Source organism: Pituophis catenifer, unplaced genomic scaffold, assembly GCF_029215685.1.
Source record: "Pituophis catenifer annectens isolate HBS135680 unplaced genomic scaffold, rPitCat1.0.hap2 SCAF_2, whole genome shotgun sequence".
In the NCBI taxonomy this organism is placed as follows: domain Eukaryota; kingdom Metazoa; phylum Chordata; class Lepidosauria; order Squamata; family Colubridae; genus Pituophis; species Pituophis catenifer.
In genome coordinates this window covers 284,949,198-284,976,143 of record NW_027256882.1, presented here as the reverse complement: position 1 = coordinate 284,976,143, position 26,946 = coordinate 284,949,198, and the positions used below count along the sequence as shown (strand labels likewise).

Here is a 26,946-nt window from a genome sequence, read left to right as displayed (position 1 = left end):
ATAACTGGATTATAGAATTCCTAGTCCTCACAACAGTTTGTTTAGTGACCGTTCGAAGTTGCAATGGCACTGAAAAAAGTGATGTATGACTGTTTTTCACACTTACAACCATTGCAGCATCCCCCTGGTCATGTGATCCAAAATTCAGAAGCTTGGCAACTGACTCATATTTATGACGGTTGCAGTGTCCCAGGTTTATATGATCACCTTTTGTGACCTTCTGACAAGCAAAGTCAATGGGGAAACCAGATTCCCTTAATTGTGTTACCAAAAGATTATAAAATGAGGCAAAATTCACTTGTCTCAATGAGCAACATTTTGGGCTGAATGCCAAAAAAAATTTGGGCTGAATGCAGGAGATAAAGCTTCCTATCTATCTTTTCAAGCAGGGCATCTGCTACCAAAATGTGACCAGTTCTGTGGTCTTGGTCAGGGGTGAAACCAGAGGTGGGTTTCAGCAGGTTCTGACCAGTTCTGGAGAATCGGGAGCGGAAATTTTGAGTAGTTTGGAGAACCGGTAGTAAAAATTCTGACTGACCCCGCCCCCATCTATTCTCTGCCTCCCAAGTCCCAGCTGGAAATGGGGATTTTGCAGTAACCTCTCCCTGGATTCGGGTGGGAATGGAGATTTTACAGTATCCTTCCCCTGGAGTGGGGTGGGAATGGAGATTTGACAGTATCCTTCCCTTGGATTGGGGAGGGAATGGAGATTTGACAGTATCCTTCCCTTGGATTGGGGAGGGAATGGAGATTTGACAGTATCCTTCCCTTGCCACGCCCACCAAGCCATGCCACGCCCACCAAGCCACACCCACAGAACCGGTAGTAAAAAATGTTGAAACCCACCACTGGGTGAAATCCAGCAGGTTCTGACAGGTTCTGGAGAACCGGTAGCGGAAATTTTGAGTAGTTCGGAGAACCGGCAAATACCACCTCTGGCTGGCCCCAGACTGGGGAGGGAATGGGGATTTTGCAATATCCTTCCCCCAGGGGTGGGGAGGGAATGGGGATTTTGCAATATCCTTCCCCTGCCACGCCTACCAAGCCACACCACGCCCACCAAACCACGCCCACAGAACCAGTAGTAAAAAAGTTTGGATTTTACCACTGGTCTTGGTAAACTTTTAGTTCCCAATTAAGCGTTTAAATTATAACTTTGGATAAAAGAAATTAGGAGGCAGTGCCAAGCCTCAAGCAGATTGTGTCAAAGCTCTCATCCAAAGAGATGGCTGGAACAATATTTTAATTCTTGGAGGGAGCATCTCCTGCCGTGGCGTTTAGATTTAGAATTTGCAGGCTGGATTGTGAAATTGGCTCTTTGTCTGCCAAGTTTTATTTCGCCCACTGCAAATTAAAGCCTCTGAGTTATGGACCCCTCAAAACGAAGAGAATCTGGGACTGCCAACTGATGCTGTAACTAAGTGCACGCAAAAGGGAGAAAAAGAAAAGAAACCGAAGAGAGAACTTGAAAGCCTGGAGGACTGCTAAAAATTGGATGAGGCAATGTATATGCTTTATAGCAGGAGTACCCGATTTGAGAAACTTCTAAGGCTTGTGGACTTCAACTCCCAGAATTCCCCAGCCAGCACGCATCTTAAAGTTGCCGACTTGGAAGAACATTGGTGACAACCTGGGAGACATTTGCCTACACTGTCCAGGAGTCTTTGCTAAGACTTTGATAGGTTACCAGTTTAATTAAAATAATCAGTTTACCTGGCAAGCTGCACATATTTAATGTTCTTTTCAGTACGAATGTTGGTAGAATCTCTAAGGAGCAGGCATGAGGTAAATCTTAGGTAATGCTGCTTGTAGGATAGATTTTCTTAGTACTGTTTGTGTGGTGCGTAAAAAGTATGTGAGTAGGTATGCACTTGATGTTTTCTTGGCCCTTTACTAGGGTGTAATTTCTTTTTCTTGCTTATTTTGGGAGTTGAAGTCCACAACTACTACTACTACTACTACTACTTCTTCTTCTTCTTCTTCTTCTTCTTCTTCTTCTTCTTCTTCTTCTTCTTCTTCTTCTTCTTCTTCTTCTTCTTCTTCTTCTTCTTCTTCTTCTTCTTCTTCTTCTTCTTCTTCTTCCTTCTTCTTCTTCTTCTTCCTCCTCTTCCTCCTCCTTCCCTTCTTTTTTCTCCTCCTCCTCCTCCTCCTCCTCCTCTTTTTCTGCCATATGCGCCATCAGACATTGGCAATCATGTTGCTGATCCTATCCGCAAGTCTTAAAGTTGCCAATATTGGACACTACTGCTTTATAGTCTTATGCAAAGTTTAAGACCCATATTTAGGCCAAAGACAAAAAGAATAAAAATCTTTTACCTTCTTTAGCAGACATGCTGCTCAGATGGGAAATCTCTTTCCTTTAAATGCCAAGAAGATTCCCCCTCCCAAAACACACAAACATACACCAATAAAATTACTAACCACAGAAAGATGGGATCAATTCATTTTTTCCAGCTGAATCTGGCTACTATGATCAAGTCTTTGCTTGGGAAAAGAACACATTTTACAGGTAGTCCTCGACTTATGACTACATCTGGTCTGATGCGGACCAGAACTTCTGCTGCTCAGCAAGGCAGTCATTAAGTGAGTCATGCCCTATTTTATGACCTGTGATGCCATGGCTGTTCAGTGAATCACCACTGTCCTTAGAGAATCCGCTTCCCCCATTGACTTTGCTTGTTGGAAACCAGCTGAGGTCGTCATAAATGGTGATCCTATGTTCCCAGGATGCTGCAACTTTCATAAATCCATGCTGATTGCCAAGCGCTCCAATTTTGATCTTATGACCGTATAAAACATACGACTGCAACAGTCGTAAGTGCGAGGACCAGCCACTTTTTTCAGTGCTGTTGTAGCTTTCAACAGGTTGGCTACTTTTAAGAATAAAACTGACTTCTTTGACACACTCAAGACAGGAACGTTTTGCACCCAATACTTAGTGGGCAATTAACCAGTGGAACAGCTGGCCTCCAGAAACCGTGGGTGCTCCATCACTGCAGGTTTTTAAGAAGAAACTAGACAGCCACTTATCTGAAATAGTATAGGTCAGTGTTGGCGAACCTTTTCGGAACCGAGTGCCGAAACGGGAGTGCATGCACGCGCGCGAGGGAACACCGAAAATTGGAAGAGCAGCTTCCCAGCGTGCACTGGTGGGTTCCTCCCGGTTCGGCCGAGCTAGTAGCGGTGACGATATGACGTCACCGAACCGGTTCTCCCCCCCCGCCCTCCCCCCCCACGTTATTCTTACCTTTTATTTGGTCCCACCCCCAATCTATTGCTGCCTCCTGAGTCCCAGCTGATGACTAGAGGGAAAAAAACTGTTTAAACTCTTGCCGCGGGGCTTCAAAGGGCCGTCCTACAGCTGATCAGTGTTAAAAGCAAACAAATGAGTCAGTTCGTAAGTGCGAGGACTGGTCGTAAGTGCGAGGACCTTCCAGAAATGACTCTGACCAGCTAGCCACGCCCACCTAGTCACATGACCTCCAAGCCACACCCACAAAATAAGCCACGCCCACAGAACCGGTAGTAAAAAAATTTAGAACCCACCCCTGCCAGCGTGCACATGTGGGAGCGCCAAAAACCAGAAGAGCAGTTCCCCGCCGCGCATGCGCACCGGTCACCTGGTCTTCCGGTTTCTGGCGCTTCTGCGCACACAAAGACCAGCTGGCCAGTGCGTATGTGCGCCCCAGAACCCGGAGGAGTAACAGGCGACGGCTGGAGTGCCCGGAGAGATGGCTCTGCACGCCACTTCCGGCACGCATGCCATAGGTTCGCCATCACTGGTATAGGTTCTCCTGCTTGAGCAGAGGGCTGGACTAGAAGACCTCCAAGGACCCTTCCAGCTCATTCTATTCCTATTCCTATTCCTATTCCTATTCCTATTCCTATTTCCTATTCCCATTCCCATTCCCACTCCCACTCCCACTCCCACTCCCAATTCCATTCCATTCCATTCTATTCTTCCCCATGTTCCGGTGGGACTGTGCCTTCAAAAATGGGGTGTAACTACAACATGCATTTGCTGTCGTTTCAGTAGTTAATTACATCCCAAATTGCATTTCCTTTGAGTATCTAATTAGTAATGCCTCATTTTTTTGGATATGGGACAACTTCACGTCGGATAAGCACAAAAGAAGAGCTACAAATGAACAGACCAAATAGCAATAAAAAGGGTAAACGGAGATAATTTGGAGAAATGTTTCCTTATTGAGGTCCCTCACAATGTCCAGTCCAATTTTTTAAAACTTTCAGATCAATTCTAAAAACAATACACACAATATGTTAAGTTTTGATTAAAATGTAAAGGGGCAGTCCCCCCTATATTTATCTGGATTTTTCAGTTCTCCCAAATTAAATCAGTCGTGCTTATGTTAGGCATTCCCAAATTCCACAGGGCAAACTTAATCGACTTTAAACCGTTTGCCATCAATATAGCTTAGACCCTCTTTATTAACAAAAAGGCAGAAATAAACTTACACTAACTGGAGAAAGCAAAAGGAGAGGAAATAGACTTTGATCTCTCACACGGAAATCGCTCCTTATTCCTTGCCGAGATGCAATATGCTATGAAAAGAAAGGCTGAATGGAGAAGCCGGTTTCAGCCTAGATCAGGGGTCTTCAAACTTGGCAACTTTAAGATTTGTGGATTTGTAGATTGCGAGAAACGTATTTAATAAATGGAGAAAAAAAATCAGGGTTGCCTGGATACCATTTTGGAAAATATTGAATTGAAAACAAATACAACAATGGAGAGAGAATGGAAAGAGGAGTAGAGGGATAGACGGAGGGGAGAAGAGAGGAAGGACAGAGAGGAATAGAAGAAAGGGAAAAGGAGAGGAAGAAAGGGAAGGGAAATAAGAGAAGGAGAGCAGGTTAGGAAGAGAGGAGGAGTAAGGGAAAGGAAGGGGAAGTAGAGAAGGGAAAGGAGAGGAGGAAAGAAGAAAGTAGAAAAGGATAGAAGAAGGAAGGAAAGGGAAAGAGAGAAGAAGGAAAAGAAGGATTGTTGTAAAAATAAGAGAGATGGAATGGTAGAAGGGCAACCCCAAGTGTACTCAAATTTATTAGGATGAAGAATGAACTAATATGAAAGTTAAAAGAGAATATATATGATTAACAATGGATAAGATAAGATGAAATTAGGATTTGAGGGTGGATGGTGATACTGTTTATATAATTACTTCTCGGTTGGATTACTGTAACACCCTCTACATGGGGCTGCCCTTGGGATGCACCCGGAGGCTTCAGCTAGTCCAGAATGCGGCCGCGCGGGTTGTTACAGGAGCCTCTCGTTACTCCCATGTAACACCTCTCCAGCGCGAGCTGCACTGGCTGCCGGTGGTCCTCCGGGTTCGTTTCAAGGTGCTAGTGCTCACCTATAAAGCCCTACATGGCTTAGGCCCGGGATACTTGCAGGACCATCTTCTGCCATTCTCCCATCGTCCTGTGCGCTCTCACAGAGCAGGCTTCCTCAGGGTGCCGTCAGTCAGACCAAGCAATGCAGGCTGGTGACCCCCAGGGGGAGGGCCTTCTCTGTGGGGGCTCCCACCCTCTGGAATCAACTGCCCCCAGAGATAAGGAGAATCCAAGACCTTCGTGCCTTCCGCCGTTCCCTTAAAACTTTCCTTTTTCAACAAGCCGGGCTGGCCTAACAAATCCTTTTAAATGATTTTAAATTCGTTTGTCTTTTTAAATTTTGGGCCAAATTGAGATATTTCCTTTTAATCTGTTCTTAATCTATGTATTATGTATTTATGTGTTTTTACTTGGCTGTACACCGCCCTGAGTCCCTAGGGAGAAGGGCGGTATATAAATTTGAAGTAAAATAAAATAAAATAAAATAAAAATGTTGGCTGGCGGCCCCCAGGGGGAGAACGTTCTCTGTGGGAGCACCGACCCTCTGGAACGGTTTGCCCACCAGGCTTAGGATAGCTCCCGACCTCCTCTCCTTCCGCCGCGAACTGAAGACGTGGCTTTTTCATCAAATGAACTGACCCGTTGCAGGGGGTTTTTACATTGTAATAATTTTAATTAATTTTAATTGGATTTTAATTTATATTTAATTCATATTGTTGAATTTTTATCTTGTAAGCCGCCCTGAGTCCTTTGGGAGAAGGGCGGCATATAAATTGCAATAAAATAAATAAATAAATAAATAAATAAATAAATAAATAAATAATAAGTATAGAAGTATTAAGACAAGATATAAAAGTAGGGAAAAAGAATACTTTGGCAGAAATTGAAATTATGTAAAGTGTATTTGGATATGATAAATTATATAAGATATGATTTGGTCAATACTCTGTTCATAAAATATGTGTGTGGGGAAAAGAAACCCCAATAAAACTTGTTTCAAAAAAAAAAAAAAAGACTTGTGGACTTCGGCTCCCAGAATTCCTCAGTCATATCATACCATATGTTGGAAGACTGGGGCCAGAGACACTCCCTAGAGCAGGGGTGTCAAACCCGATTGCATCGCAGGCCATATGGTGACGTATCGAGCCATATTGGGATGTTTTTTGCCTTTGCGGACCTGGGGTGGAACTGGCCTGTGTGGGCCGGGGCCTGGTCTGTGCAGCCCGCCAGTTTGACAGGCCTGCCCTAGAGAACAGCTGGATAAGAGACAGCAAAGTCTGTAGCTGTACACTGGATGGAGCAAGAAGCTTAAGAGGATCCCATCCTCAGGCTGTAAAGCTGATGGCGGGAGAACTGTACTTTCAGACTTGAAAGGTTCTGTTAGTGTAGCTTTACAATAAAGTAGAATTGGTTTATCTGGCTGTGTTTCCTATCTGATCTGCCTAGTAAGGTTATCGTGTCCTCTCCTCCCCTCCCCTCCCCACTCCTCCCTCCCCTTCCTTCTCTCATCTCCTCCCTTCTCGCCTCTCCTCCCTTCTCCTCTCTTCTCTCCTCTCCCTTCCCCTCCTTCTCCTATCTTCCCCCCTTCTCCTCTTCCTTCCCTTCCCTTCCCCTCCCCTCCCTTTTCCTCTTTTCTTTCCTTTCCTTTCCTCTCCTTTCCTTTCTCTCCTCTCCTCTCCTTTCCCTTCTTTTCCTTCCTTTTCTCTGCCACCTTTATTTTGTGCTATTTTCTTGTTTTTTAATGTTTTCAACAATTTGTACACGGCTCAGAGTTGTTGAGAATCAGGCAGATTATTTCAGGCAGGTGATTCTATACACAACAATATGAAATCACAGCTGTGTGTCTTTAGCTGGTGCTGATATTCATCAAGTTTGTCCCAAGAACCCAGAATGTTCTGTTCTCCCGTGTCCATTTCTTACCAGGAAGTTACACTTTGTACCTCTGCATTTCCTTCATCCCGTTCTTTTGAGTTTTTCACCCTGTCAGTTAATTGGCTTAATCTTTCCTAGAGCACAAATGTCATCACAATCCACTCCTTTTATCATTATGACACGATTACATCTTTGTTCAAGAAAGGTATAAAAATCACTTTTGGACTCTGTACTGTTTTAACTAATAAAAACTTGCGTAAAGTAAGTTATCTTTGCCCTACATCTGATGTTTAAACATTTTCCCCCCATAACACTGGTTTGGAATCAGCTTCCAACATTCATTAATTTGAGAACAGCTGCTTTAAAACTAAAGTGGATTTTTTGCTGTTTTCAGGGATGATTACTTTTTTTTTCTCTTTCATTTTAAGTTATCTTCTACTCTTGTGCAATGGTCCAAACTGAAACTGGCCTTTTCAGTTTAAATCAAATAAGATGCAGTGTTGTAATTATCTCAAGAGACAAGAAAATCACCAGGAAACCCTGGGGTAAAGATTCCTACAAAACTAATGTGAAACATTTTAAATTCCTCCATTATATCAGGCTCCAAAACCCAAGAAGACCCATTGTTATTTGTCCCAGCAGATTTATTTATTGTTCCTCACCCATAGGCAGAGTCTTGCCAAACTAAAGCATTCTAAAGGTAAAGGTTCCCCTCGCACATATGTGCTAGTTGTTCTTGACTCTAGGGGGCGGTGCTCATCTCCGTTTCAAAGCCGAAGAGCCAGCGCTGTCTGAAGACACCTCCGTGGTCTTGTGGCTGGCATGACTCAACGCCAAAGGCGCACGGAACGCTGTTACCTTCCCACCAAAGGGGGTCCCTATTTTTCTATTTCCGTTTTTTACGTGCTTTCGAACTGCTAGGTTGGCAGAAGCTGGGACAGGTAATGGGAGCTCACCCCGTTACGCGGCACTAAGGATTCGAACCACTGAACTGCTGACCTTTCCATCAACAAGCTCAGCATCTTAGCCACTGAGCCACCGCGTCCCTATAAAGCATTCTACCATCCCATAAAGCAAATACTCGGGAACTATTAGGGAGGAGCTGTCTTCACCCTCATTCTCTCACGAGAACCATCTGACCTGAGTTGTCTCTTACTTACTCCTCTGAAAGGTACCCCTCCCTCCTGGGAATCCAGACTACATTCTATCACAGCTATTACTGGAAAGCTTAACACTGAACATGCATTGCAGATCTTTTTTTAAAAAAAAACCTTAAGCCTGTCTTTCTTTTTTTAAGGCCATATCACATGCACATCAAAGGGCTGCAATGAAAGGACAACATCCCCAATGACTGTTTGCTGTTCTTTGTGTCCCCATGAAGGAAAACGGAAGGGATTTCACTAATATTTCAGCTTCAGTGAAGGATGGCAAAGCTTCAAAATGCTACTGGTTTGTCAGTGTGTATGAATGAGTATTCATGACTGGGATAGACATGGCAACAGGTCAGCCATTGGGGGACTGGCTGGAATAGGACATGGTAACAAGGTCAGCCAATGAATAGGCATAGCAACTAAGTCAGCCAATGAGGACTGTTTGGAAACTGAAACGGGAAGGAGCCTGGGTGTGGCTCTGTAAATTCAGAGCTCTGAAGCTGCAAACTACTCTGTCTGCTGAATTGGAATTGAAACTGAAACTCATCTTTGTTGTTTTCTCCTCTGCCTGTGTTTTTTTGCCTGTAACTCTCTACCAGGTTGGAAGAATCTGCCGTTGGTATTGTATATTTATTTCATGTGTTTTATGTATATAAAGAAAAGTTAATGAATCCTGCTGAATCAGTTACCTGTGTGTGCTTTCTGGATGTGATTTCTGCAACAAACTCTTGACATAGTTCAGATCAAGGTGCTATCTAGTCTGTTTCTATGAAGTCTAAACAAGAGGTCAGTCGTTTGGTATTCATAATTGTTTGGCTTTTTTTTTTTTATGTTCTGCTGGTTTTACTGTGTTTTGCAAACACATTTATTATCTTTTCATCTGTAAATGCTGGATGCCGGGATAACTTTTGCAAGCGCCTTTTTCAATACTGAATGTTATTTACAGATAGTAGTCCTTGACTTGCACAGTTCATTTAGTGACTATTCAAAGTTACAACTAAAAAGGGTTTTAAAAAACGTTTTACAGCATCCCCATGAGCACATGATCAAAATTCAGATGCTTTGACGATACTTCAGGTACTTATGACTGTTGCTCTGTCCCAAGGTCCCAGGATCCCATTTTGCGACTTTCTGACAAGCCAAATCAATGAGGAAGCCTGATTCACTTAACAACCGTGCAGGGGTGGGTTCTAAATTTTTTTACTACCGGTTCTGTGGGCGTAGCTTATTTTGTGGGCGTGGTTTGATGGTCATGTGACAATACTTTAGGATTTAGCAGAGGTACTGGTCTACCAGGCTTTTAACTGCTTGCAGAGCTGTACCAGTCTACCCATTTATTTTTGCAGGCACCGATCTACTCATTTGTTTTTGGAGGCACCGGTCTACTCATTTGTTTTTGGAGGCACCGGTCTACCCATTTGTTTTTCAAGCGCACTGGTCTACCACCACACTGCCTTTTAACACTGATCAGCTGTAGGGCGGCCCTTTGAAGCCCCGTGGCAAGAGTTTAAACAGTTTTTTTCCTTCTAGCTGAACAGCTGGGACTCGGGAGGCAGCAAATAGATTGAGGGCGGGGCCAAATAAAAGGTAAGAATAACGGGGGGCGGGGCGGGAGGACCCAGCTCCCGAACAAAGAGAACCGGTTCGGTGACATCATATTGTCACCACTACCGGCTCGGCCGAACCGGGCCGAACCAGGCCAAACCGGGAGGAACCCACCACTGCTACAGTGTGACTATCTTAACAACTGCAATGATTCACTTAACAACTGTGGCAAGAAAGGTTGAGGCAAAATTTGCTTAACAAATTGGGCTCAATTGTGGTCATAAGTCGAGGATCACCTGTATATAGAAGAGAGAGAAATGCAATCAAGAACTGCATGAGCAGGGAGGCGAGTGCCACAGGTGGGCACTACAGAGCATGGATGGGCACTATGGGCAGGCACTACAGAGGGCAAGTAAGTGCGTGGGTGGGTGCTATGGAATGCTGGCAGACACAGGAACATAGGTGGGTGGATGCTATGGAAAGCAGACCGGCCCAGGAGCATGGGTGGGCCAACCGAGCATTGTCAAATGTGATTAGATGCTGCAGAAGCAGAGTAGATGCTATGGAGCACAGGTGAATCAATGTTCAAAAAAGCAACAGAACTGGAAACAACCTGAGGTCTCCCGCCAGTTTTCCTATTGACTTTGCTTGTAAGAAGTCAGCATGGAAATCACATGACCAATGGATGCTTCAACCGTTGTAATTGCGAGTCATTTGCCAAACACCTGAATCATGAGTACATGACCACAGGCACACTGGAATGGCTAGAACTTTGAGGGCCAGTTATAAGTCCGCTTCATTCAGCACCGTTGTAACTTTGAGCAGTCACAGAACAAGTGGCTGTAACTCAAGGACTTCCTGCAACACCATTGAGATCAGAGCTTGATCGCTTCTAAAAATAATGCCCTGTATATAATTATCTAAAGTGCAAGGATCTATGAGTTCAATTCTTGGCAGAGAGTTTGAACGCTATAGGAAAAAAATGGCTATGTATATCTCATGAATCACAATAAAAATGGAACTGGTCACGTACAGGTAGTCCTCAACATACGACCACAATTGGTGGTCGCAATTGCAAAATTTATGTTGCGAAATTTGTTAAGTGAATTTTGCCCCATTTTACAACTTTTCTTGCCACATTTGTTAAGTGAATCACTGCAGTTGTTAAATTAGTAATACAGTTGTTAAGTGAATCTGATTTCCCCATTGACTTTGCTTGTCAGGAGGTTGCAAAAGGGGATCATATGACCCCGGGACATTGCAATCATCATAAATGTGAGTCAGTTGTCAGCATTTGAATGTAAATCACATGACCATGGGGACGCTGCAACGGTCATAAGTGTGAAAAATGGTCATAAGTCACTTTTTTCAGTGCCGTTCTAACTTCAAATGATCACTAAGCAAACTGTTGTAAGTCGAGGACTACCTGTACTGCCTCTTGGTAGCTAAAATATTTGCTGGGTGTAGATTCAAATTAAAGGTGAATGGACAATGTGGATGGATCCATTCAATGGTATTTTTTCGGGGATTAAATAAGAATTTATTTAAATCGCTCCAAACTCGATTGCAGAAAATACGACTTCAGCAACAGAGTAGTCAATGCCTGGAATGCACTACCTGACTCTGTGGTCTCTTCCCCAAACCCCCAAAACTTTAACCTTAAACTGTCTATTGTTGACCTCACCCCATTCCTAAGAGGTCTGTAAGGGGCGTGCATAAGTGCACCAGCGTGCCTACCGTCCCTGTCCTAATATTCCTTTTTACTTACTGTTTTCATGTATTCAAATTATGTTTATACTTTTACTTGTTATCTTATATATGCTTGAAAAATAAATAACTAAAAAATAAAAAAATAAATAAATTTCAGGAATGGAAGAACAAACCAGCTGTCCAATTTTTTTTTAAAAAAAAAATTATTGGAAGAAAAAGGAGACAAGACAAGACAGGCCAAATTCCATTTATGACTCGGATAGCGCACTGGCAGCCACGCCAAATCACAAGGAGCCTGAAACTCCAAGAGCATCTTTTCATGCCCGAGCGCACAAGCCGTCAATCTCTGCCGACAAAAAGTGGCACACTGTAGGTAGTGCTTCATTAAGGAATTCTGCTGACAGTCAGAAGTGATGGAAGGCCATGGGGCAGCTTCCTTCTGAAGTAAATTGGCTCAGATCTTGACAACTGAAACGACTGCCCTGATGATTACACTGAAGGTATCATTCTTACAAGCTGTCAAGTTTAAACTAGTAAATTCTCTCTATTATTTTGACAGGCTACCATAAATATTATATAAAGGTCTTCCATTACTTTGAGAATGGACGGTGAAATCTGTTAAACAACTCCCCAAATTAACAGAGGAAGGAGGGAATTTCCGAGGAAGATCTGCTGAACTTTACCGGAAAAAGTTTACTGTGGGAGAAAGATGATTAATAACTTTCTATTCTGCTAGTCCAGTGGCGCAGGAGGAATTCCCTCACGAAATGCCTACAGGTAGTCCCTGAGTTACAAACCACGATGGAGCCCCAAATTTCTGTTGCTAAGAGAGACGGATAAGTGAGCTTTTTGCCCCGTTTTATGATCTTTCTTGCCACAGTTGTTAAGTGAATCCTGCAATTGAATCTGAACTTGTTAAGTTAGGAACATGGCTGTTAAGTGAATTGGGCTGCCTCATTGACTTTGCTCGTCAGAAGGTCGCAAAAGCTGATCACACAACACTGGGACACTGCAACTGGCATAAGTACATGTCAGTGGCCAAGTGTCAGAATTTTGATCACATGACCATGGGGATGCTCCAACAGTTGTAAGTGTGAAAAACGGTCAAAAGTCACTTTTTTTCAGTGCCTTTGTAACTTTGAACAGTCACTACTGTTGTGAGTCAAGGCCTACCTGTAATAAGCTAACCTGAATTGTCTATATACTGCTTGGTACTCTCTTAGAAAATGAAATATTTTAGGAAATATTAAAAGGGCAGAATATTTCTCCTAAAAGGGAGGCAGAAACCTCCCTTTTTCACACACACACACACACCCCTTTGTCAATGGGCCATTAAGGCCTGGGCCAGTTCATTCTAGATAACGAAGATCTACCTCCTTCAGGCCGAGCCATTTAATTGCCCTTCATTGCATCACCCAGCAAGATTCAACCAAACTTAGCACACAGACAACCTAAAAAGCTAACCATGACTCCTGACAGCAACCAATCAGGATACTCTTCCTGTACCCCAGGAAGTTCAAAGCCAGAGAGGGTATAAAACCCAGGGACTCTCAGCAACTCTTCCCTTTTTTCACCCAAGATCTCCAAGGCATGTGTTTCTGTTCATCAATACACCTTCTTTCCGAGCAACTTCCATGAATCCAGTGTCTTTTCCCCCTACTTGGAACTGAACCCAGAAGGATATTTCTTCTGACAGTACAATGCTATCTAGAATTCCCTATTGCAGGTATCAAAGAAAACAACCCTTCTCCACTCTGTCTGGAGATGTCTGGTGGACCATGCCTGGAGGACTTTCAACTCATATGAATCGGCCTTTTAGTTTTTACAATTCCTCAGCCAAGAGCCGTATTTTAACTGAGGGGTTTGCTGAAGGCTACATTCCAAAAACTAGCAACAAGAACAAATTGTAAATTGCAATTAATTCACGTATTCTGAGGGTACATCAGTATATGGTGCGTGCCTCCTGGTTGGTGACATATTAGCAAATCAGACGAGTTTGTAAAATCTAAGGACAGATGGAAACCAGCCTCCTTTGAAAAGGAGAGAGACCAACAGCCGTTACATAAGGCAGGGGTGGGCAATTAGGGCCCTTTTACGACCAGTGGACTTCAATTCCCAGAATTCCTGAGCCAGCTATGGCTCAGGAATTCTGGGAGTTGAAGTCCACAGGTCAGACAGGGGCCATAGTTGCCCACCCCTGATATAAGGCGTGAACAAAGGATAGGCACAAAAAGATTTGAATATTATTTTGATACGTAGCTTGCTTTAGAGATCCTAGCTTGCACTGAACAGCAATCAATGCGACCACATTTCAGGCCCTTGCCAAACACTTTGCATTATGACCAGGTGCCATGTCCCATGGTCACGTGACTGAAATTTGTGACATTTTCTGCTTGTTTCTAGCAAAAAAAAAAAAATCTATTTGGGAGAGTGGATTCAGACTTATGACCGTGTGTTTCCCTTGACAACTGCCATTTTAAAAATAATTGAACCATTAGGTATGGCTTCGTGACGCCTCAAATTACGACAGAAATTCTGGTCTCAGTTAAGGTTTTAAGTTGAGGAATATCTTCATCTCAGATATACTCTTGGAATGTGTAAAATTGGACAAGCCCTCAAATTTATTTTTTGTCCATTGGAGATGAAAACAATGAGATACAAACACACCATCTCTCCATCATTGCTTTTTCCAAAGGAAGCACAGCAAAATATTCAGATAATTTAAAATAGTAACATTGATGTAGAACGTATTATATAGAGGAAGCTAAATTTGCTGACTGGTCAGTTTATGCTTCAGATTCTCTCTGGTGTTTGACCTATGGTCAGGATATTATATCTATATCACAATACAGAGGTCAAAATTTATCTCTGAAATAGCCCCCTCTGCTCCAAATGTGATTTTATATGCCAGCGAAGAAACATGATATTTATTTTTGGAAAGAATCAATGCTATGAAAAATGATATTTTAAAAATTACACTGACTGGCACACAGAGACGCTACTTAACGGTTGCAAAGGAATTGTGTCATATTGCAAAAAATTCAGGCCGCATTCCTGAATGTAAACCAAGTTCACCATAATATTGTGTGTTATGTTCTCAGTTCAACAGGCAACCCCATTTAAAGGCAGAAAAATGGCCTACAAACTGAGGACATCCTACTAAACCCCAAAAAGTAAACTAAGCATAGAATAGAATAGAATAGAATAGAATAGAATAGAATAGAATAGAATAGAATAGAATAGAATAGAATAGAATAGAATAGAATAGAATAGAATAGCAGAGTTGGAAGGGACCTTGGAGGTCTTCTAGTCCAACCCCTTGCTTAGGCAGGAAACCCTACACTGCTACAAAATTGTTTAGGGTTGCATACAAACCATTTTGAATGTTTCTCAATGCATACTTCAACCCTGTAGCTTTTCACGCAGGAGAAAGCAAGATTTGGGGGTGGGGGGGGGAGGGGGGGTGGAATTGTTCAGGATTGAGCTTTACATGGAGAAGCAACTACCGGTAGTTAAGGAGTTCTAAGGTTCTACCAAAAAGTTCAGATTTCAGAGAAAAGTTCTGATTTTTTTTCTTTAATGCACTCTGAAATATTTCCCTGTTAGGCCTTAGAGTACTGTATTTAATGTTGGGGACTTTATGACTTATGGACTTCAACTCCCAGAATTCCTCAGGCAGCCATGCTGGCTGAGGAATTCTGGGAGTTGAAGTCCACAAGTTGTAAAGTTGCCAAAGTTGGAGCCCCCTGCCCTAGAGTTGACTTTCTCAGTCTTTGTCTTCTACATTGTTTTAAAGCACAATTGTTATTGGAAAAAAAACAGAAATATAGAATTGTTTTGAAGTGAAAGTCACCTGGATGGGTAGCCCGCTGCACTGATACGGATGGTCTCCAACACTCCGCAAGCTCTTAGTTGTTGTACTGCTCTCTTTGGGTCGAAGCTGTCAAGACACAATTGAGGCACTCATGAACATGGCTGTACAACACATTCTGATCCCTATTCATTTATATGGTCTATGAACTCAATGCTAATTTTAAGAATAACCTTCCTAAACTTTAGAGACTCTCAACATGCCTTTATTTATCAATAATTTTGTTTACCAAGATACAAAATACAAAAGACGATGAAAATAGTGGGAAAATGAGGGAGGAAAAAGGGAAAAGGAGGGTAGGGTAAAGGAGAAGAAAGGAAGAAAAACACTGGCTTCTGACAAGTTTTTAGAACAGTAGACTAAGATAGTAACATCTATCTATTATCTAATCGGCAAAAAAAGTTCATTTTTTCCCATCTCAAGCACAAAATCCAGAACCGATTTCCAAGCAGAAGCAAAATTGGATGTGTTCTTTTCTTTGACTAAAGCAGACAATTTAGCCATCTCTGTTGTTCCATCAGTTTTTCCAGCCATTCATCCATTGTTGGAATTAAAGTATTTCCCCATTTGGTTTGCCACTGCATTTTCCAGGGAATTCTTACAATTTTCAAGTTGAACCTACAGCTCGAGTGGTCTCAGATCTAAATTTAGCAAGAACTGAATGTGGCTAGCTATCAAATTCACCCAAGGTTGGTTGGGTACTGCGATCTGCAGAATAAACTACAACCTATGTGGGTCAGCACAACAAACTGAGTCATTATGCAACTAAGGAGAAACCAAACACAACAGCTGCCTAGGGAATTCTGGGAGTCGACATCCACACATCTTAAACTTGCTAAGGTTTCCTAAGGTTGACAAAAAGTGCTCTAAAGCACTTTTTTAGGCTTATAATTATAACATGGTTGACATAACATACTAAGCAGCAAGTATTTCACAGAATCACCGCTGTGAATTAAGCAGCTGTATCAATCGTATAGAATAGTACACTAAAGTTAATGCTGGCTAATTTTGGCATCTTGTATAAAGTCACAAGGTTAATGACTACCCCAGTTTGTTTGTTTGTTTGTTTATTTATTATATTTCTATACCGCCTTTCTCCCGTAGGACTCAAGGCGGTGTACAGTCAAGAAAAATATAGATACACAAACATCATAAAATTGCTAATTAAAATTATTATTATAACATAGTTTGGGCCAATTAAATAGAACCTAAAATTAGATAACATTTTAAAAACATTCACATGTTCATATGTTTAGCCCCGCTTGCTGGAACATCAGGGTTTTGAGGGCATGGCGGAAAGCACGGAGATCAGGGATATTTTGTATCTCAGGGGGCAGTTCATTCCAAAGGGTTGGAGCCCTCACAGAGAAGGCCCTCCCCCTGAGAGTCACCAGTCGGCATAATTTGACTGACGGTACCCTGAGTAGTCCCTCCCTGTGAGAACGAACTGGTCAGTGGGAGGCTATTGGTGGCAAAAGACAGTCTCGTAGGTACCCAGTTAAGGGTGTTGTGTACAGACCGCTAAGGATTCATAAGGTACCCAGTCAGAACAGGTAGTCCACAACTTACGACCACAGTTGAGCCCAAAATTTCTGTGATACAGTTATTAAGTGAGTTTTGTCCAATTTTATGACCATTCTTGGATCTTTCTTGTCACAGTTGTTAAGTGAATCGCTGCAGTTGTTTAGGAACATGGTTGTTAAGTGAATCTGGCTTCCTCGTTGACGTTGCTTGTCAGAAGGTTGCAAAAGAGGATCACATGACCCCGGAATACTGCAACTGTCATAAATATGAGTCAGTCACCAAGCATCTGAATTTTGACCATGGGGATGTCATAAATCAGTTTTTGCAGTGCTGTTGTAACTTTGAATTGTCATTAAACGAATAGTCACTAAACAAACTGTTAAGGACTACCTGTACTTGTGACAAATGTTTCACAATCTCTTTACCCCTTGTCATTCATCAAGTTACAGAATCTCCGGTCTCATCAGGAAGCAATGCTTACGTGAAAGGCAGCTTCTCATCATTGGGCTTGATACACCGAACATAATGGGGAGTGGTAGCATTCAGGGTCTCCATTAATAGGTGCAATGAATTGCGAAACTGAAAGAGGAAAAAAAAACAGTAACTCTGCAGGAAGCGGAGGAATGTGACAGCTTGTTTTACAGGTAAACATGGGTGAAATAGCCAAGCAACTCTGTATAGTGAGACGGGCAGCATATAAATTTAATAATACAGAAATACATTTAACAAAGGGGAAATTAAGAATTTCAAGCACAAATGCAGAATGACAGAATAACAGAGTTGGAAGGGGTTTGCGAGGTCTTCTAATCCAACCCCTGCTCAAGCAGAAGAGCCTATACCAGTGATGGCTAACCTTTCTGCCATCGTGTGCCAGCAGCGGGGTGGGGTGGGGGTGCGTGGGTTGCACATGCGCATGCCCACACCCATAATTCTATGCGCCCTGCCCCACGCACGCACGCGACCCCCCCACGCTCCCACGCTCCTGGCACGTGATGGCACAGTAGGCCTGTTCTTTGCTCTCCCCAGCCTCCAGAGCCTTTCTAGGAGTCTGGGGAGGGCAAAAACGGCCTTCCCCACCCCTCCGGAGGCCGAAACTACTTATTGGCTCCTGCTTTTACTTTACTTTACTTTTATTTGATTTGTATACTGCCCTACTCCCGAAGGACTCAGGGCAGTGAACAGCTAACAATAAAATACATACATACAAAATTTAAAAAGCAGAAATAAAATCAAATTAAATAGTTTGGCCCAGACAGATTAAAACCCCAATCAATTTAAAACCAATTTAGACTTTAAGTATTAAAGATATTAAAAACGTTAAAATATTAAAATTGTCTAAAAGAGGGAGAAAGTTAGGCCAGGCCCGCCTGATGAAATAAAAAGGTCTTTAGAGCGTGGCGGAAGGTGCGCAGATCCGGGATCCTCCGTATCTCCGGGGGGAGCTCGTTCCAGATAGTAGGTGCCCCCACAGAGAAGGCTCTCCCCCTGGGGGCTGCCAGTCGACACTGTTTGGCCGACGGCATCCGGAGGAACCCCTCTCTGTGAGAGCGTACCGGCCGGTGGGAGGCTATTGGTGGTAGTAGGCGGTCCCGCAAGTACCCAGGTCCTGCTAAAGATCTTTGCTTCCTAAACTCTTACTAAAGTAGCAAACTCAACATTCAATATAAACAATTTTTCTCATTCTGATTTTGAGGCTGGGAAGTGAGGGAGGAATTGCAATACAGACAAAAACACATGAAGAACGGTTGCAGGAATTGGGTATGGCCAGTCTAGACAAAAGAAGAACTAGGGGTGACATGATAGCAATATTCCAGTATTTGAGGAATATTCCTTATAGTTTTTTGAGTTATAAGGAGTTAAAGATTTAGGGAAAATATGAATGCAATAATTTGTTAGCATATTTTAGTTTTACGTTTGTGAATGTCTATACCCTGTGCTTGTTCTGGGAAGTCTAGGGAGGGGGATGGGGGGGAGGGGGGGGAAGGGGGAGGAGAAAATGTTTGTATTTCTTATAAAACTTTTCAATAAAAAAAAAATTCCAGTATTTGAGGGGCTGCCACAAAGAAGAGGGGGTGGGGGGTGTCAAATTATTTTCCAAAGGACCAGAAGGCAGAACAAGGAGCAATAGATGGAAATTATTCAAGGAGAGAAGCAACCTGGAATTGAGGAGAAACTTCCTAATACGAGGACAATCAACCAGTGGAACAGCTTGCCACCAGAAGTTGTAGGGGCTTCAACACTAGAGGCTTTTAAAAAAAGACCGGACAGCCACCTATCTGAAATGATATACGGTTTCCTGCTTGAGCACGGGGTTAGACTAGAAGACCTCCAAGGTCCCTTCCAGGTCTATTCTGATTGATTTCAGGGAAGACGCAATGTTTTGCATGCTAATGGCATTTGTGTCCTTTGACCCTCTCCCCAAAGAGGTAATTAGGAGAAAGATATACAGGTAATATATTGATTTTAACAGGGATTTTTTTTTTCATATGGAGCAATCTTGAATTCATTCCCTCTATAGCCCTGGCAATTATTCACTGATAACCAGGGGTGAAATGCTCCCGGTTCAGACTGGATCGCCTGATCTGGTAGTGATGGAGGCGGATGGTTCGGAGAACCGGTAGCAAAAATCCCTGCCCCCCCCCCCCACTTGCCCAGCTAAGCCGCACAATCATCAGATGCTTTTTTTTTTTTACTTTTAAAAGCATTTTTTCTACAACCTCTTCAGCCAAAAAATGCTTTTAAAAGTAAAAAAAAAGCCTCTGATGATCGCGTGGCTCAGCTGGGATCATCAAAGGCTTTTAAGAGAAAAAAACCCTTCTTTTCTTTTAAATGCCTCTGACGATCCAAGCTGAGTTGCCTGATCGGCAGAGGCTTTTTAAAAAAGCCTCTGACGATCAGGCAACTCAGCTTGGATCGTCAGAGCCTTTTGAAAGCATTTTTTTACAACCTCTTTGCCAAAGAGGTTGTAGAAAAAATGGTTTTAAAAGTAAAAAAAAAAAAAATGACCACGCCCACCCAGTCACATTATCTCCCCCACCAAGCCACGCCCAGAGAACCGGTAGTAACAAATTTTAGATTTCACCACTGCTGATAATATTATAACTTGGATGAGCCATAAGTAAAGCACCTTATAAGAAAAACACAGAAGCTGACTTTAAAAAAAAACTGTTTTGTACCTGGTGCCCCACTGTTTTCTTGTGTTCTTTATTGGCTGCTTTTACAGTTGGACGGGCAGCGCGGATATTGATCTTGGAAGTTTTCTTTCCAGAAGGAGCAGCTGGAGCAGGGTCTTTTTCATCATGGAACAACTCCACAATCGCTGGGTACTAGAAAGAAGGAATAAAAAGCTGTTATCTTGCTTCAGCGGTCAAGCAACAAAGCATAATTCCTGAGCAAAGGAACATGCTCTCCTCAACGGAAGGTGAAATCCACACCAAATATCGGCAGTATCGGTGTCAATGAAACCAAACCACCTTTGTATATTCCAGGGGTCAGCAACCTGCGGCTCTCGAGCTGCATGTGGCTGTTTCACCCCTCTGCTGCGGCTCCCTGACACTCAAAATATGCATCACAACTGCCAACGATTTATTGAGCTTTTCAATAAATGGATAAATCCAAGAAAAGAAAAGTTTCAGAAGAAAACAGAATGTTTAATTCAACTACATATGCTAGTTTTGTGGCCGCTCAAGAAATAAGCCAGGTACGGGAAGGGTTTTGTGTAGGGGTGAAATCCAGCAGGTTCTGACAGGTTCTGGAGAATCGGTAGCGGAAATTTTGAGCAGTTCGGAGAATCGGTAGCGGAAATTTTGAGCAGTTCGGAGAAATGGCAAATACAACCTCTGGCTGGCCCCAGAGTGGTGTGGGAATGGAGAGTTTGCAATATCCTTCCCCCAGGAGTGGGAAGGGAATGGGGATTTTGCAGTATCCTTCCCCTGGAGTGAGGTGGGAATGGAGATTTTGCAGTATCCTTCCCTTGGAGTGGGGTGGGAATGGAGATTTTGCAGTATCCACCCCCTGCCATGCCCACCAAGCTACACCACGCCCACCAAGCCACGCCCACAGAACCGGTAGTAAAAAAATTTGGATTTCACCACTGGTTTTGTGGCTCCTGCTGTTTTCTTTTCTGTGGGAAAACGCTCTTTGAGTGTTTAAGGTTGCAGACCTCTGGTATATTCCAAAACTAAACAAAGCCTGGTTGTATTGCTTGCTATTGTTTGTTTTATCATTTTAAAACTCTTGACGGTAGGTCCGGGGGAATGTTGAAACATGAAAATTAGTCTGCTGGAGCAGGACTACGCCCATCTAACCGGCATTCTAACTGACATGGTAGTCTCTACATCTATCTAGGAAGCTCACAGATAGAACCCTCTTTCCAATGCTGGTCCTATCTACTCAGTATGTAAGGATGGGCGGGTCATAGAACATCGAATCCTAGGGCTGGAAGGGCCTTGGAGATCTTCTAGTCCTGTGATGGCGAGCCTATGGCACGCAGAACCATCTCTATGGGCATGCAAGCTGTTGCCCCAGCTCAGCTCCACTGTGCATGCGTGCACACCTTTTCGCGCCTCTGCCATGCATGCATGGGGGCGGGGCGCATGTGGGAGATGTGTGTGCATGCACGGGGGACTGGGGGGGGTTGCACGTGCATGCGTGGGGGCAGGGGGAAGCCCGAGAGTGTGCTGCACCCCCCGGCGGCCCATTTTTGGTTCCAGGAGGCTGCAGGGAGACCTGCTAGGCCGAAAACAGGGCGCGGGAGGGGTCACGCCCGCATGCGTGGGGTGTGTGGGGGTCATGTGGGGGTCACACGCGCATGTGCCGGGGGTGTCGTGCGTGCATTGCATTATGGGTGCCAGCATGTGTGCACTTTCGGCACACAATGACAAAAAGGTTAGCCATCACTGTTCTAGTCCAACCCACTGCTCAAGGAAGGAGACCTTATATCATCCTGGTCAAATGATTGTCTATTTTTTTTAAAACCTCCAGTGATGGAGGACTCACTACTCCAGGAGGCAAGCTATTTCATCTGGTGAATCGTTCTCACTGTCAGAAACACTTTCTATGGTTTCAGCATCTTTTTTGTATTGTGGTGACTGAATGCAGCCTTCCAAGTTTGGAAACTAGGTTCTACAATATCTCACGACCTAAAATGGACACCCAACATCAAAAACGTCATCAAAAAAGCACAATAAAGAATGTTCTTTCTGCGCCAACTCAGAAAGCTCACACTGCCCAAAAGCTGCTGATACAGTTCTACTGAGGTATTATTGAGTCTGTCATCTGCACCTCTATAGCTGTCTGGTTTGGCTCTGCAACCCAACAAGACAGACACAGACTTCAGAGGATAATTAGAACTGCGGAAAAAACAATGGCTACCAACCTGCCTTCCATTGAGGACCTGTATACTGCACGAGTCAAAAAGAGGGCTGTGAAAATATTTACAGACCCCCTCGCATCCTGGACATAAACTGTTTCAACTCCTACCCTCAAAACAACCCATACAGCACTGCACACCGGAACAACTAGACACAAGAACAGTTTTTTCCCGAATGCCATCACTCTGCTAAACAAATAATTCCCTCAACGCAGTCAAACTAGTTACTAAATCTGCACTACTATTAATTTTCTCATTGTTCCCACCACCCACCTCCTCCCACTTATGACTGTATGACTGTAACTTTGTTGCTTATCCTTAAGATTTATATTGACTGTTTCCCTATGACTATCATTAAGTGTTGTATCTTATGATTCTTGACGAATGTATCTTTTCTTTTATGTACTCTGAGAGCGTATGCAACAAGACAAATTCCTTGTTTCTATTCTATTTAAGAAATTCCTATTCTATTCTATTCTATTTAAGATCTTGTGGACTTCAACTCCCAGAATTCTACAGCCAGCATGGTTGGTTACAGAATTTTGGGAGTTGAAGTCTGTTGGATGCTCATCCTACAGTTGGGTAGATAATATATAGAAAACTGTTCTGTAACTTTAACTGCTACAAAGATGACTAATTGGCTGTGCTAAGCAGACATAAAAGGAAGGCAGGAAGTTCGCTCGCTTCTGCTCCTGCTTCTGCTCCTGCTATTGAAAGTTGAACTGCTGGAAGGAACTGTGTCTGTGTTTGAAGAGAACTGGAACTGTAAGCAAACTATGTTTTGTGTTAAACCGTGATTGTTTGAAGAAGTTGTTTACAGAGTTCCTTCTTTGTTACTGAATCTCTCTGCTCTTTCCCCTAATCTGAGGTTGCTTCCTTCTGATTTTCTTCCCCACACATATGCACAGAACACATGTTATTGGATTCTCCTCCTGGCAGGATATAATAGCTTTCATACTAGGCTTTGCCTATTCCTGTAATAGTTCCCCTTTAAAAAAAAAAAACCCTACCTAACTTGCTTCACTAATTTACGTTCGGGTCATATTTCTGCTTTCAGAAATGTTCAAATGCAACCAAAGAGGGCTTCAATCCCTAATACCGTGATGGCGAACCTATGGCACGCGTGCCAAAGGTGGCACGTGGAGCCATAATAGTGGGCACGCAAGCGTTGCCCTAGCTCAGCTCCAGTGCGCATGCGTGCACCAACCAGCTGGTTTTCGGGCCTTCTGGTCCCACCAGAAGTCAGCAAACAGGCCGTTTCTGGCCTCCGGAGGACCTCTGGGGGGTTGGGGAAGGCCATTTTTGTCCTCCCCAGGCTCCAAGAAAGCCTCTGGAGCCTGGGGAGGGCGAAAAACAGGCCTAACGGGCCCACTACACCATTGTGTGCCAAAAGCGGAGGGAATGGGGGGGGGGTTGTGTGTGCATGTGTGGGGGGCGAGGAACATTGAATTATGGGTGTGGGAATGCGTGTGTGCAACCCCACACCCATGCTCCCCTGCTTTTGGCACGCGACAGCAAAAAGGTTAGCCATCACTGCCCTAATATGTCTTCCCCATTTAAGAAAATCAGTCCAAAATGTTTGCTAGAATAACTAGAAGCAGCACATTCCCACAACTGTTTTCATTAAGACAAGACCACAATTTGTCATCTGGTGCTTCCCGAGATTGATTGGCTCAATCAATCCTCTTGAGGAAACAATCTGTTTGCACAGAGTGGTTTTCTGACTTTACACACAATTGTCTAGCTGCTTCGTGCTTGCAAGTTTTATTTTAATATCGGCTGCTAAGAAAACCCCTTTGTCTATCTCCTGCCTCCAGCAAGCTTTTGTTGTTTTAGCACCTTCAGGAAAATTGTCACTTCATTCCTGAGAGAAATCCTCTATCCACTATCCCTATAATTTATGGATTAAGAAGATAAAGATTCCATGTATTTTTTTTTCCAGAATCCGCCTTTTCATATATACAGGTACACAGGAGAGGTTCATAGTAACCGATTTATAGGTAATCTTTCACTTACGACCACAGTTGGGAGCATAAATTACGTTGTTAAACAATGTGGTCATTAAACCAGTTGTGCCTGATTTTAGGGCCTTTTTGCTGTGGTCATTAATCACTATGGTGGTTAAGTGAATTACCGTGGTCATTAAATGAATGGCTTCTCCCACTAACTTTGCTTGTCGGAAGTCCCCTGTGAAGGTACCAACTGGGAATAACATGACCCTGGGACACTCCCTCAGTCAAAAGTGCAAGGACTGATTGTAAGTCACTTTTTTCAGCACCACTGTAACTTCGAACAGTCACTAAACAAGTGGTTGTAAGTTGAGGACTACCTGTATTACTGGAATGATGCATATAGCAAACAGTGGAAGTGCCAAGGTGCTTTTTCAGGAGGCGACTGGACTTTCCTGTTTTTTCTTTTGAAGACATTTCACTTCTCATCCAAGAAGCTTCTTCAGCTCTGACAGGATAGTGGGGAATAGAAGGATGGAAACCTGACAGAGCTGAAGAAGCTTCTTGGATGGAGAAGCGAAATGTCTTCAAAAGAAAAAACAAGAAAGTCAGGTTGCCTCCTGAAAAAGCACCTTTGGGACAGCCATGACCTGGATGACTGAGAATCTCTTTCTCAGCTCCACTGAGAAACAGTGGAAGTCTTGCCCAAAATACAAGATGCTGATGAAAATGAGGGTTAAGTGGTCCAACAGTTTGAGGGCTCAGTTCTCAGATCATTTATTTAGATCACCCCAAAAGTTTCCATCTAACTCAACATCCCAGGAGCTCTTAGTCAAACACTTTCAAGAAACCCACAAATCGTCTTATGGCAAGACTATAAGTAAATTATATTGCTATTTATTGGAACAAGACATAATTGAGGAACAAGTCAAAGAAACTGAAGAGGAAATACTACTAAAAATTTTCAACTGTGCAAAAATGGATAAACTCACCTTGGAACTCAAGGATAAAAGCAAAGCATTGTATTATAAAATCTGGGCAAAATTCTGTGAATGGTTAGATAAAAGGAGGATAGCCGAGACAAATGTGTAGTGTTAGACTAGAATTATATACGTTATTATAGATAAATATGTATGTGAATTGTATAGATAGGTATATGTAGGTATAGATGTGTATAATTGTATAGGAATAAGGCATATATTACTATTATTATACTATGTTTAAATAACGTATAAGGTGTAAGGAATATATTATTATATTATCATTAGTATATTATGTATTAGTTTAAAGTGTTGGAAGATGCTTGGGACCAGTGATGTCATATCTATGTCCAATGTTTTTAATTTTGAACTATTAATAAAAAACTTTTAAAAAAAGAAAAAGAAACCCACAAATAAGTTACGGCAGACAACACTCAAACCCCGATTTTACAATCCAGCACACGGCTAAAATACATCTCTTGTGACTAATCAGCGTTCATAATCTTAAATAGCGCCAGGGCAGAGAAATCGTTCAACACTTTTAGAACCAGTTCCCGGGCAGAATAGCAAGTGGCTCTGAAAAATTTATTTCTGAGGAGAATTCCTCCGGTGGCCTCGTCCGTACTTCTTGCATCACAAGATGGCCCCCGGGTTCCATGAATATTCTAACTTTCATTTTATAATCCCATCCAAGTATGAACCGTTTCCAATCCATTTCGCTTTCTCACACTCAAGCTACCACTTCCTTTGATGGCCTTTAGGATTAAGCAGGTCCTTATCGTCCGCAATAATTTTTTTTAAAAAAAATCCAGCCAGGAGAGAAGCCTCCCCCACACTCAGTCAGTCTGCAAAATACTTTTGTGTAACCCAAAGGCCACCTTGCTCAAAATACCAAACGCCCCGTTTGCGTTCTTTGTTTGCCTCTTTTTATAGCCCGTTCTTTCTCTTTGCTCTCCTTTCCTGGTGCACTTGACCCTTTAACAATGGCCTAAGATTACCCTGCCATTGAAATGGTGTTATCTCCTCCAGGCAGTCTGGTCTGCCCATTAAACCCTTTGAAAGAAGCTGCTTATGAACCCAGCCAACTCCTCCCAATCAGACGCTCATTTTCCCATCCTTCTTACAGGAATTTTTATCAGATGTCTCCTGGTAAAAGCAAACCCCAGGACATTAAAAAAAAAAAAAAGTCCAAAAAGAGAGAAGCAACACACTGCTCCAGAGAACATCCAATAAAAATAAATTGGGCTACCCTTTTAAGAAAATCTATTTTCAAAGATAGGTCAACGTATTGAATTTAAACCAGAGCTGTTCCTATTGGGTATCCTTCCGGGAAAAATTAGCAAGGAAAATGTTTATTTGATAGTCCAGGTAATAACAGCTGCAAAGATTGTTTATGCATAAAATTGGAAAGCGGAGAAAATACCTTTGGAAGGAGAAGTAATAAAAAAAATCTTAGATTGTGCAGAAATGAATAGATTAACTCTGATGATTAAAGTAAGAGAAGACTCAGAATATTTTAAAATATGGAATGATTTTTATTATTGGTTGGAGAAGAGGTATAAATGATTAATTATATAAGTATGTAAAAATATGTGATGAGTAGAATATTATGTTAGTGATG

General features: G+C 42.8%; 1 protein-coding gene across 1 annotated transcript in view; it reads right to left on the bottom strand.

The window, feature by feature from the left end:
* The window catches only part of MYO5B (myosin VB), a 231,029-nt gene that overhangs the window by 111,241 nt on the left and 92,842 nt on the right, over nucleotides 1–26,946 (bottom strand). Inside the window, exons 12-14 of the mRNA XM_070935994.1 lie at nucleotides 20,202–20,351; nucleotides 17,507–17,604; nucleotides 15,484–15,570 (exon numbers count right to left, since the gene is read on the bottom strand). Of these exons, the coding sequence (XP_070792095.1) occupies nucleotides 15,484–15,570; nucleotides 17,507–17,604; nucleotides 20,202–20,351 (335 nt within the window). The remainder of the gene's footprint in view (nucleotides 1–15,483; nucleotides 15,571–17,506; nucleotides 17,605–20,201; nucleotides 20,352–26,946) is intronic.